This window comes from Pseudorasbora parva, chromosome 15, assembly GCF_024679245.1.
Source record: "Pseudorasbora parva isolate DD20220531a chromosome 15, ASM2467924v1, whole genome shotgun sequence".
Lineage (NCBI taxonomy): Eukaryota > Metazoa > Chordata > Actinopteri > Cypriniformes > Gobionidae > Pseudorasbora > Pseudorasbora parva.
In genome coordinates this window covers 8,636,138-8,649,396 of record NC_090186.1, presented here as the reverse complement: position 1 = coordinate 8,649,396, position 13,259 = coordinate 8,636,138, and the positions used below count along the sequence as shown (strand labels likewise).

The following is a 13,259-nucleotide window of genomic DNA, read 5'->3' as shown; positions in this document are numbered from 1 at the left end:
ATCTTCAAAGAACACATTTCTGTGATGCCAAGCATTTTACAAGATGCATTACATATTGAGTGTTCATTGAGTATTGAGTTTGCATCCTAATTCCAAACTACAAGTTGTACTCATGATATAAAGAAAATAGAATATATATAAGTGTATGTAGAATAAGAATTAAGTGATGCGCCTTCAAGTAGAGTACAAGCGCACACACTGGGCCGATCCCCTATCGACTTGAGGAACACCAACAACCTTTACAAGACTCATGTCTGATCTTGTAAGATTCATGTCTTGCAGAATCCCTGTCTTCAGGCATTGTAGTGATCAAAAGTGCTAGAGGTTTATATAAAAGGGTAAGGGAGACACTTAGTACTGTACATGCACTGTACACATACATAAGCCTGGGCTGTTACTATTAACATTTTAAGAGCTATACACACCCTCTCCCATTATTGCTGTAGTGTTTTGACAACTCAAATACACAAAGCTGCTTGTCTATTTTGAAACCAAACGTTGCCATTTAATAATTTCATTAAGATTAAGCTTGGTATTTTGTAGTACATATAATATTTAATGTGAACACACTCTTTATTGCAATCCAGCATATGCGGTTATTATTATTGAACAGATATAACTTAATATCTTAGGATCTGTGGCTAATTGCATTTTATATAATTTTGGGATTGATAGGATGTCTGGTTGCCTAGCAACTAGTTACATTTGCAATATTCAAAACATAAGCCCTGCTAACGTTTTAGCAGGGAAATTAAAATTTCACATGACAGCCCCTCACCTCATGCACTGTAAAAAAAAATTGGTTGTTTTTTGTTGGTTTAACTTAAAAAAGTAAGTAACCTGGTTGCCTTAATTTTGAGTTTATTGAAATAAAAAATTTGAGTTGATACAATGAAGGAAATTTGTTTAATAAATAGAAACTCAAAATATTTTTGTATCTGAACCACGTAACATTTTTGATAAATCATGAAAATAGCACTATTTGGCATGTTTCACTGCATCATCAGAAATAAAACACACACAATTACCCAATATGCTTAAAAAATCTTTTAATAATATTTTAATAAAGGTTGTCAAATCTCAAAAAATTTTCATTGTATTAACTCAATTTCAATTTCAATGAACTCAAAATTTTAAGGCAACCAGGTAACTTTTTTTCTAAATAATTTTTTACAGTGTGGAGAAATGAAGTTACATCAAGAAGCAATTTTCTCTATTTAACATTAAAACTATCAGAAATATTCTCATGTACCTAAATTATGTTTAGGTAAATAAAATAAAAAAATGTGATATTTTAAATTGTTGTTTTTTTGTTTGTTTTTGTTCTCACAGAATGGAACAAAGAAGTCCTGGGACTTTATGCAAACCCATGATAGGTGAGTCTTATGTCTTTCTTTCGTTCTGTTTTGATCCATACTTTTTTCTTTTCTTTGTGCCATCTTTTTGTTTTTGTTTAGTTTTTGTTTTTACAATAATAACACTTTGAAGTAAGCCTTCTCTGAATTATGTGACATTCTGACTTTTTGTTTAAATTTGGTTTCTGTCTTCGACTGTATTTCGTTCTCTTTGGAGTTCTGACTGCCCTCTAAATTTAGACATTCTGCTATAAAGAGAAATGTCGATTTGGATTTCCTGTTAGCCTGTTTAACAATATTATCAGAAAGATGTCCATTGCATTTAGCTGCACGGAGTGTAAATCATTCAACATAATACTTCAAGGCGACTATAAACCTTGGAGGATTAGAGGCTTTTGGAGCTGGAATGTCTCACCACGGTGCAACAATAGGAAGTTCTCCCCTGCCCCAAAAGTCCTGTGCACCTCTTGATCTCTTTTCAGTTCTGTCTTTTACATGCACACATCTCCATTGAGCTTTGTCATGATAAATCTGTCCCTTCTTCTCTTACTTTTATACACAGTCATTTTTTAGTAGGTTCAGGTAGACCTTGCAGCCCTCCACCTGTCTTCAGTGCAGTTACTGATCCTTGACCAGGCTTGAAGTGTCCTAGAGAGAGGCAGAAGCAGTTAAACTTCCATTCTGTTTTCCACACAACCCCTTCTTACCAACCCTAAGCGGTCTTTGGGTCATTACACACCTAAGAGCTGCCTCTTTGTACCTCTCCAGTTGTCAACTGCTGCCTTGAGATCATGGTGACCTTTCATACTGGGTTCATTAAAGCTATCGGTGAGGATTGAGAACCTCTGTGGACCGTGTGTCAGTGTTGCAGGACACTTTTATCTTCCATGGAGCTGTCTGGATATTCAATCATTCTAACCAAGTAGACCTGGTGGAACATAGTGGCTACAAACTCTCTGGCCAGTAATATAACAAGAGTTACAGCATGTTCCTATATTATTAGGTTTCTTAAGAAGACCTTTGTTCTTCAATGAGGACCATTTGTGAGAAAGTGGTCCACAAAACAATTTTAAAAAGACCTTATTTTAAACATTCATTCACTCTTCTATTGTAGAAAAGCAATATGGCACTGACATCAAATCACCGCCCACACTCTCCTTGCAGAATCGATTACAGTTTACTGCAGAACAACTCAAATAACACTTGAACTTACAACAGCATGATTTAAAAACTACCTAAAATGACAGAAACCATCAGTGTAATTTGATTGTTTATTTTGTCTCACATCCCATTCAATTATATGGATTGGGCATGGTTTTTGACCTATACTGGGATAAGCCACCTTGGGGCGATCAAAACGCTTTGGCTTCACTTTTCAGGACTTGTGCGGCACACTTAATCTCAATACATTCAAAATTGTGCAAGGTGAGAAAATTACAGCCAATCAGAACATTCAACTACGTGGATCTGGATTTTGGACCAATCTTATTGTCTTAGTGAGGCAACCAGCACAATTCAAACAATTAAACTCAAATTTTGACTTTGAAGCCCAAAAAGTGCATCTATACATTATAAAAAAATACTCTGTAAGGCCTTCTCCAGCGAAAACGATGCATTTTTGTAAGATAAATATCTATATTTATAACTTTATAGATTAAAATAACTAGCTCCAGCAGACGGCCTACGCAAGTCGACGCCAAAGGAGTTTCCCCTGAAGCAATGTGTGAAGTCAGATGTAGAAGTAGAGCAAGTTTTGACGCCTCTTGCGGTTCAAACAAATAGGGCTGGGCAACAAACTCAAGCTCCTCTTCTCATATTGAAATCCTCCAACATTTCTCTTTTCTCGTTTAAAATTCCTAATTCGTGACAGGTGTTTTGTTTTACTCTATCCTCTGCACTTCCGCGTTCGCCAGCACGTCATGCGTCAGGTCAGAGGTCACTCTTTTGCCGTAAATCGATGTGTATTGCCATCTGTTGGAAGCTAGTTATTTTAGATTATAACGTTTTAAATATAGCTCTTTTTTCTATACAAAAAGATTGTTTCACTTCAGAAGGCTTTTATGGAGTATAGTCGTGTGAAATATTTTTATGATAGATAGATGCACTTTTTTGGGGCTTCAAAATCAGGACGGCCATTCACTGCCATTATAAAACTTGAAAGAGCCAGGACATTTTTTAATATAACTCCCATTTTATTAATCTAAAAGAAGAATGCCATATACACCTTGATGGTGAGAAATTCATGGGATAATTTTCATTTTTGGGTTAACTATCCCTTTAAATTGATCAAATGTGACAGTAAAGAATTTTATAATATCCTGAATAAAATTACAGTTTTTACAAAAAATTAAGCAGCACGACTGTTTTAACATTGATAGTAAAAATAAATGTTTCTTGAGCAGCAAATCAGCATATTAGAGTGATTTCTTATATATAAATGCAGTCCATTTCATGATGCTGAAAATTCCGCTTCGCCATCACAGGAATAAATCACATTTATTAAATATAAAAGTTATTTTAAATTGATATAACATTTCAAAATATTGCTGTATTTTTTAATTAGATAAATGCAGCCTTTGTGAGGATAATAATATATTTTATTTATAATGCACTTTTCATTCCGAAGAATCTCAAAGTGCAACAAAGGGAAAAAATAAAAAAATGAATAACAAGTAAAAATATAGAATACTACAAACAATCAACCAACACAGAAAACTGAACAGAAACAGAGCTGATAATGAACAGAAAACAGAGCTAATGGTGAACAGAAAACAGAGCTGATGGTGAGCAGAAAACAGAGCTGATGGTGAACAGAAAAGAGCTGATGGTGAACAGAAAACAGAGCTGATGGTGAGCAGAAAACAGCTGATGGTGAGCAGAAAACAGCTGATGGTGAGCAGAAAACAGCTGATGGTGAACAGAAAACAGAGCTGATGGTGAGCAGAAAACAGCTGATGGTGAGCAGAAAACAGCTGATGGTGAACAGAAAACAGAGCTGATGGTGAGCAGAAAACAGAGCTGATAGTGAGCAGAAAACAGAGCTGATGGTGAGCAGAAAACAGAGCTGATGGTGAGCAGAAAACAGCTGATGGTGAGCAGAAAACAGCTGATGGTGAGCAGAAAACAGCTGATGGTGAGCAGAAAACAGCTGATGGTGAGCAGAAAACAGAGCTGATGGTGAGCAGAAAACAGAGCTGATGGTGAGCAGAAAACAGAGCTGATGGTGAGCACAAAACAGAGCTGATGGTGAGCACAAAACAGAGCTGATGGTGAGCACAAAACAGAGCTGATGGTGAGCACAAAACAGAGCTGATGGTGAGCACAAAACAGAGCTGATGGTGAGCACAAAACAGAGCTGATGGTGAGCACAAAACAGAGCTGATGGTGAGCAGAAAACAGAGCTGATGGTGAGCAGAAAACAGCTGATGGTGAGCAGATAACAGCTGATGGTGAGCAGAAAACAGAGCTGATGGTGAGCAGAAAACAGCTGATGGTGAGCAGAAAACAGCTGATGGTGAGCAGAAAACAGCTGATGGTGAGCAGAAAACAGAGCTGATGGTGAGCAGAAAACAGCTGATGGTGAGCACAAAACAGAGCTGATGGTGAGCACAAAACAGCTGATGGTGAGCACAAAACAGAGCTGATGGTGAGCACAAAACAGAGCTGATGGTGAGCACAAAACAGAGCTGATGGTGAGCACAAAACAGAGCTGATGGTGAGCACTAAACAGAGCTGATGGTGAGCACTAAACAGAGCTGATGGTGAGCAGAAAACAGCTGATGGTGAACAGAAAACAGCTGATGGTGAGCAGAAAACAGAGCTGATGGTGAACAGAAAACAGAGCTGATGGTGAGCAGAAAACAGAGCTGATGGTGAGCAGAAAACAGCTGATGGTGAGCAGAAAACAGAGCTGATGGTGAGCAGAAAACAGAGCTGATGGTGAGCAGAAAACAGCTGATGGTGAGCAGAAAACAGAGCTGATGGTGAGCAGAAAACAGCTGATGGTGAGCAGAAAACAGAGCTGATGGTGAACAGAAAACAGAGCTGATGGTGAACAGAAAACAGCTGATGGTGAGCAGAAAACAGAGCTGATGGTGAGCAGAAAACAGAGCTGATGGTGAGCAGAAAACAGAGCTGATGGTGAGCAGAAAACAGAGCTGATGGTGAGCAGAAAACAGAGCTGATGGTGAGCAGAAAACAGCTGATGGTGAGCAGAAAACAGAGCTGATGGTGAGCAGAAAACAGCTGATGGTGAACAGAAAACAGCTGATGGTGAGCAGAAAACAGAGCTGATGGTGAGCAGAAAACAGAGCGGATGGTCGAAGCCTCTGTAAGCTCCGCAGCACACCCTGGTCCACTCCATGTTTTACATTTCTCACAGTGGCAGTGTCCTGATGACGTCGTCGAGGCATGACAGCTGAAGACCAGATGATGGGTCTTCATGGTGATTCAGACGATGGGGATCGCCGCAGCACCATGCAGGAGGCAGATAAAGTTTTCCGGGCACTTCTGTGGACCAAGCTGCTCCACGGCTGCAATGCAAGACGGAACAGCGGCGCAGCCGAGAAGCGGAACATCCCAACATTATGCCGGACGCTGATGACGCTGGCCCGGTGCAAACTTCAGCCACCATGCAGCTCAAGCCCGAGGGAGACCACCAGTGAGCAGACGACACCCAGAAGAGAGAGCAGCCGCAGCGAGCAACATCAAATGTCCTTCAAACCAAAACCAACCGCAGCAATTCACACATAAATATTAGAGAAGCAGTGGAAAACGGCGAAACAACAAACAACGTCCTCTCACTGGCTGCCAGCAATCAGCAACAGTCCCAATTGTTGACTAGTCACAAACACAATAAAATAAAATCTAAATCTAATAGTACAGCAACATGATTTGTGGGTGTAGAAGCGGCGAACAGACAACGCCAGCGTTCTCTCCCCCACGTTGCCTAGCCTAATAGACTTCTTTCAAAAACTGTTTAAAAAAAAAAAAGTACCTACCCCAAACTTTTGACCGATTGCGTATATGCACTTGTTAAAATATTTGAAATCACCATTTGCCTGTGACTCGTTGTTTTGTTGCACTGTTTAGTGGATTGATGAATGAGGTGATCTGCAGTTGAAAGGTAAAGCCATTAAGAGGAGCATCTGTTCAGGTCATCAGTGCCCCTGCTACAGTCTATTGTGAGCTGGTAGCCATCGTCCTTTGTGAGGATTTTCAGGGGCGTTGATGAGTGTGTGTGTTTGTCTGTGATCTTTCATCTACAGTGTTGAATTTGAGTGATTAGTATAATGCTGCACCAGGCCTCTTCTTCTCTTCCTGCTGCTCCCGTTGCATTGCATCCCGTAGCGAGAACCAAACAACCTTAATGGACAGCAGGCTTAATGGCGTGTGACACGTCCTGCGTGACTTCGACAGTACTTTCATGGTGCAGCGAGGAGCATGTCATTCAGACATGCCTCAGCTCGCAGGGGCACTGACCCGTCAGCCGCAGTTTTTGAGGGTTGACCCAGACTGCACTCTTCATTCCTGATGGTCTGTACTCCACAGCTCATCATCAGTGAAGAGAAAGGGAGGAGTCTATACCTGACATCCAGTGTACTTCCTCCTGATGGGATAGATGAAAGTATAGACGCAGCAGGAGCTCTTAAAGGCCCACTGAAGTGCCTTGAAACGCACTGCATTATTCTGTGTTCACGTAATTTCCCCTGAAACAGCTCCAGCTGTTAGCAGCTCCTCCCCTTTTTTGAAACAGCCAATAGAGTTTCGTTAATATACAGTTTGACTAGAGTGCAAGAGCGGACATTTCTCTGTTTGGTAAAGCCAGTTTCCTCTAACTGTTTATCATCATAATCTCCATATCGGTTTTAAATGCAGCATTCTGTGCAGAATTCAAATGGATCAATATGTTTGTTGTCTACGCGGTGTGTGTGTGTGTGTGTGTGTGTGTGTGTGTGTGTGTGTGTGTGTGTGTGTGTGTGTGTGTGTGTGTGTGTGTGTGTGTGCACTGCTGCGGTGCGTGAAACTAACGTGAAAACAGACTTTATTCGCCTCAAATGAAAGCATATTTACACTGAATCGTTTCCTATCACATATATAGTGTGTTATGTGCCTTTCACCATGTAGAAATTAGTAAATGTGTGTAAACAACTGACCAATTTGAGCCTTAGCTTCAGCAGTGTAGGGGCGGGCTTTAGATTCTAGAGAGCATTTTCATTGGACAGAAGATTTGACGAGAAAGTTTAGTCTGCGATGATGTCACCAAAATCTGAGATTCTGAGATGTAAATTTTGAATGCTTATATCTTCTAAATGCAAATTTTGTCATAGTTTTGGAACATACCAGCTTATTCATAACTTTAAGGCTAACACAGACATAGTAAAAGCTTCAAAACTTACATTTTGATTTCAGTGGACCTTTAAGCTGAAGCAGGACCCTGCTTAATCAGACCTCAAACCATCAAATCATGGAGTCTCCAGGGGATAGCGCTTCCTACCAAAAGTTGGTGTATATCTGAGTAATATCAATTCAAGAACCGTTGCTGTTTTTTAAAAAATATATACAGGTCCTTCTCAAAAAATTAGCATATTGTGATAAAGTTCAATATTTTCCATAATGTAATGATAAAAATGAAACTTTCATATATTTTAGATTCATTGCACACCAACTGAAAACAGGAGAGTTGGCAGGCCAATTGAACACAGTAATACCATGGTCAGTAAACCATTTACCAGTGGTTTAGGCACTGTGAGCAGGTGCCAGGTCGTGCTGAAAAACCAAAAATCTTCATCTCCATAAAGCTTTTCAGCAGATGGAAGCATGAAGTGCTCCAAAATCTCCTGATAGCTAGCTGCATTGACCCTGCTCTTGATAAAACACAGTGGACCAACACCAACAGCTGACATGGCACCCCAGACCATCACTGACTGTGGGTACTTGACACTGGACTTCAGGCATTTTGGCATTTCCTTCTCCCGTCTTCCTCCAGACTCTGGCACCTTGATTTCCGAATGACATGCAAAATTTGCTTTGATCCGAAAAAAGTACTTTGGACCACTGAGCAACAGTCCAGTGCTGCTTCTCTGTAGCCCAGAAGTGGCTTGACCTGGGGAATGCGGCACCTGTAGCCCATTTCCTGCACACGCCTGTGCACGGTGCCTCTGGATGTCTCTACTCCAGACTCAGTCCACTGCTTCCGCAGGTCCCCCAAGGTCTGGAATCGGTCCTTCTCCACAATCTTCCTCAGGGTCCGGTCACCTCTTCTCGTTTTTTTCCACACTTTTTCCTTCCCACAGACTTCCCACTGAGGTGCCTTGATACAGCACTCTGGGAACAGCCTATTCGTTCAGAAATTTCTTTCTGTCTCTTACCCTCTCTCTTGAGGGTGTCAATGATGGCCTTCTGGACAGCAGTCAGGTCGGCAGTCTTACCCATGATTGCAGTTTTGAGTAATGAACCAGGCTGGGAGTTTTTAAAAGCCTCAGGAATCTTTTGCAGGTGTTTAGAGTTAATTAGTTGATTCAGATGATTAGGTTAATAGCTCGTTTAGAGAACCTTTTCATGATATGCTAATTTTGTGAGACAGGAATTTTGGGTTTTCATGAGCTGTATGCCAAAATCATCAGTATTAAAACAATAAAAGACCTGAAATATTTCAGTTGGAGTGCAATGAATCTAAAATATATGAACGTTTAATTTTTATTATTACATTATGGAAAATAATGAACTTTACACTTTAATGTTGATTGGCTATAACTAATAACTATAAAATAAAAAAGTAATTTTCATAGATATCAGTAGCTGTATTAGTATCAGTGATACTGTCCTTCATTCATAGAAATATGAATGTATTAAGTAATATATCCATTAAATGTATTAAGTATTTAAAATATGTTTATGTTGTTTCTACATTAATTTGGAGATTAACTGTGAAATTATTACATTTATAGAATATGTTAAAACTGTTGATTAATTGTGATTAATCACAGAAAAATTTGATATTGATATTTAATTGATATTTGTATAAACATTCTGGCCAATAATCCAAATATTATTTTCACGTGATAGCCAATATTTGATTAATTATATATTGAATAAAATTATATTATCCTGTCTAAATTAAAATAAAACTGTAAAATACTCGATTTAAATGCCACAGGTGAGTTTAGGCTTTACAACCTTATAATGAACAGTTTGAAAAATATATTCAGTATAAAATCTTTAAAAATATTACAATTATCAGTTTTATTATTTTTGATTATTTTGATAATTAAATTGGGGTAATTTAACAGTCTGATGTTCAGGGTGTCGTTGTGTTAACAGATGATAAACCATTGTAAAGTTTTTTCGGCTAAGAGCGAGCTCAATATTTCAATCAAACAAATGTTACTTATTACATCTCTAGCTTCATTTTTGGTCATGGTGAAGTGTGTCCACACTGCTGAATGTTTATCTGTTGTAGCTGATGTTGTGTACATAAAATAAAATAACACAAAAACACTTTTTCAGACAATGATTTCAGCACTCCCAAACCTTTTTGCTATCTTCCCAGAATATTTGTAGTTGCTAAAATGCATTGCTAAAATTGTTTGTTTTTAAAGAAGTACTGTAAGTAGCAAAGTTAATTAATCTTAAATTAAATTTAAATACACTTAAATTAATTAAGTGTACAATATGGGAATTTATAAGTAAAAGAAATCAGTATAATTTGATGACCAACATGGTTTTAAATCATACAAGATGAGGGTTATTTTTGAGAAAAGAAAAATGCAGAATGTTTCCTTTGATGGGTAGGTTTAGGGGTACGGTTTGTACAGTATAAAAACCATTGGGCCTGATGGAATGTCCCCACATTTCACAAAAACAAATGTGTGTGTGTGTGTGTGTGTGTGTGTGTGTGTGTGTGTGTGTGTGTGTGTGTGTGTGTGTGTGAGCCTGTTTATGTGGTTTATGAGGACACAAATTTGTATAACTACATGGGTATTACACTGGTATTACACTATAAAGGTGGTTTATGAGGACATATCAAGTGTGTGTGTGTGTGTGTGTGTGTGTGTGTGTGTGTGTGTGTGTGTGTGTGTAGGTTTGCATTCAGGCTGTGTGGGTAATATCTGACACGCATCCACCATGGGAAGGGCAGGGCAGGGCTTCCTGCCCCTACGGACATATCCGCTTTCTCCACTCAAAGAGCCGTCTTGCTTTCCTTTGCCATCCAAACAATCACGCTAATACAACATCATATTATTAATATTATTATAGCAGATAATGATCTGATCTGGGAAGATCAACAAATCTTGCACTCTAAAAGTGTGGTCACATTTAGCGTTATTCAGCGAATTACCCAGGCAAAATCCAGTCATTTTATTAGGAATCCTAGCGTTTTGGAATAATGCATAAATACGAAAATATTCTATCCCAGAATTAGCAGTGGGTTCAAGATGGCTGCACATTTTCCGCAAAACTCCTTGGTTTAAAAAGGGACTTCTGTGTGTGATGTGCTTCATACATCGATACACTATTGACACTATGTAATGGAGTATTTTTCTCAAATTTTGTTTTGGAGGTCTCCTACATGAGGTTTACATGCATAAATATCAAAAAAACGCTTTCATTTTCTCATAAGAAATGGTATTATTTAGTCGAATTAATCAGTCTCTATAAATCCCTCCTTTCTACAAGCCTGCTCTGCTTTGATTGGTCAGACGACCCAGTCTGTTGTGATTGGTCTACCGCGTACAGCGCATGTCGGAAGCTAAACGGCCATTACCATAACTGAACTTCAGTTCTGTATAGACTTCAGATTATATAGACTGTAATGATGGTATCAATTTTACCATATCAATCCGAGCGTGAGTCTGATGATGAAACATTGGAAGAAGAACTATTTATTCATCCCGAACCTCCATCGCATGGACGACTCAAGCAGGACGTTTCTCAGTGATACACTACTAGTTTTAAGTACATTTATGAGATTTTGCAACTGTAATTCCTGTGTATGTCCATCAACAGACCCATGTGTATATTTCTGATTTATTGCGGCGCATGTACGGGAACTGTATCAATAACAGCACATGTGCTAGTCGAGCCCTAGCATGAATAACTAATGTGATTAAAGTTTGATTAAACAAATCGTGCTCCTTAATCTTTACTAAAAGTAGTAAGAACTACAGACATGGAAACGGGGCGGAAATGGCTCCCACTGCTGGCTGTAGTCTTTAGCCTTTGGCCAAACATTCCTCCTATGTCATCAATTTGCATCATAGGAGGTATTTTTCCAGATTTAAAATGTATAAATCTCTTGTCTCAGGGGGACATGAGGGGGGAAAGCACAATCATTTGAATATACTCCAGGGTTTCTACTTATACAAAGCCATATGCTAATCTCTGAAGTAACCCTTTAAACTACTGATCCATCTTTCAAAACTCCCATGAGATTTGAAAAGCAGGCGTCAGTCAAATCCCACGTTAAAGGGCGGATCAAGTTGTTTTCGGGGGGACAACGTACAACAGGCAGGCATTATGCAAAAAAAAAAAAAAAATCTAGTGAGGTAGAACTGTCACACAGTAGGATTCCAATTACAGCGACTATTTTAGCCGGTTCAGAGTCAATTCTTTCTTTTGGGAGATAACTTTATTTATCTTGCTTTTGACTTTACAAATTTTGCAGAACGCTTACGTTCACAAACAGCTACACATTGCATGAAAAGGAATACTTGAAAAAACTTAATACGTGCACTTTAAAATCAGCCATTTTTCTAGTCCACATCAAAGTGCCAGCGTGGTATTTGTGAAGTCAGACTTACAGATCTAAATAGTATAATGCGTATATACATGGTATTTGGCCTCAATGTTGAATGTATGGTTCAAAAAAACCCCAGTTGTATTTAATCCTTAAATATTTGGTTATGCATGAGGCAGATGAAGACTGCGACTCAACTACGTAAAAACCGCTGTAGCTCGATTATAACAGGAACATACTTGGGCATATTTGTACATATTGTTTGCTGTATTTGGGGATGAAATCATTTTTGCTTGGATCTCCAGAGTCAGATGGTTTGTCAGGTATGTATTATCCTGGTTGGGGAACGATGCTGCTTGTATGAAGTGTGAAAGTGTTATACAGAGACACTCTGTCCTCTGACCTCCTGCCACGCTGAGCTATTAGCTAGTCCACTGAGGCCTGGCTATCCCAGTATGCTTTGGTGGTTAAATCCTATTATACAGAGATCCTTAAGAAGCAGGGATTTATTCTCTTCTTCTTAAAGCATTATGTACAGCGTCAAACAGATAAAGTGAAAAGCCAAGACCACATCCAAGGTGTTAATCCTGGGTGATTTGTTGGGGCTTGATGGGGCAAGGGTGTCCATGCGCCTCTCTTTTTCACACACATGCTTTGCTCATGTTCACTTACTCTTACTCTCTTTATCACTAAGCCTACCTGAGATTTTGGATCGGTTGTGTTTGTTGTTGCTATTGCAGGACTGGATGCATTTACGGGAAGGCAAGATATCCTTTGTTGAGTACTGATCCAAGTGGAACCACTTCTCTAAATGACAACTCCGCTTCTAAATTCATTCCTCTTCTTTTTCTCTCCTCTCTCTAGTGTCTCTGTGCTGATTTTCAACACCACCTCACACTGTTTCATCCTGGTCAAGCAGTTCCGCCCAGGTAACGCCCTGCAGTTTTCCACACTTGAATCTTTGATTTTGATTGATTCTAGTTGAAATCTTGTTTTCTTCACCCCAATTTAATGCATGTTTCGTACAACTGAATTTTTTACATCCATGAGATCTTCAGAAGGTTTAAGGCTGTAAAAGTATTTTTCAATTACTGTAGATATCAGGGTTGTGCAACATTTTGAAATGAAGAAATATCTCCCTTTCAATTAATGAGTTGGAATTTGAA

General features: G+C 39.0%; 1 protein-coding gene across 1 annotated transcript in view; it reads left to right on the top strand.

Moving 5' to 3' along the window:
• nudt14 (nudix (nucleoside diphosphate linked moiety X)-type motif 14) overlaps nucleotides 1-13,259 on the top strand; it is a 50,324-nt gene that overhangs the window by 20,331 nt on the left and 16,734 nt on the right. The window contains exons 2-3 of the mRNA XM_067417008.1: nucleotides 1,333-1,376; nucleotides 12,958-13,022. Of these exons, the coding sequence (XP_067273109.1) occupies nucleotides 1,333-1,376; nucleotides 12,958-13,022 (109 nt within the window). The remainder of the gene's footprint in view (nucleotides 1-1,332; nucleotides 1,377-12,957; nucleotides 13,023-13,259) is intronic.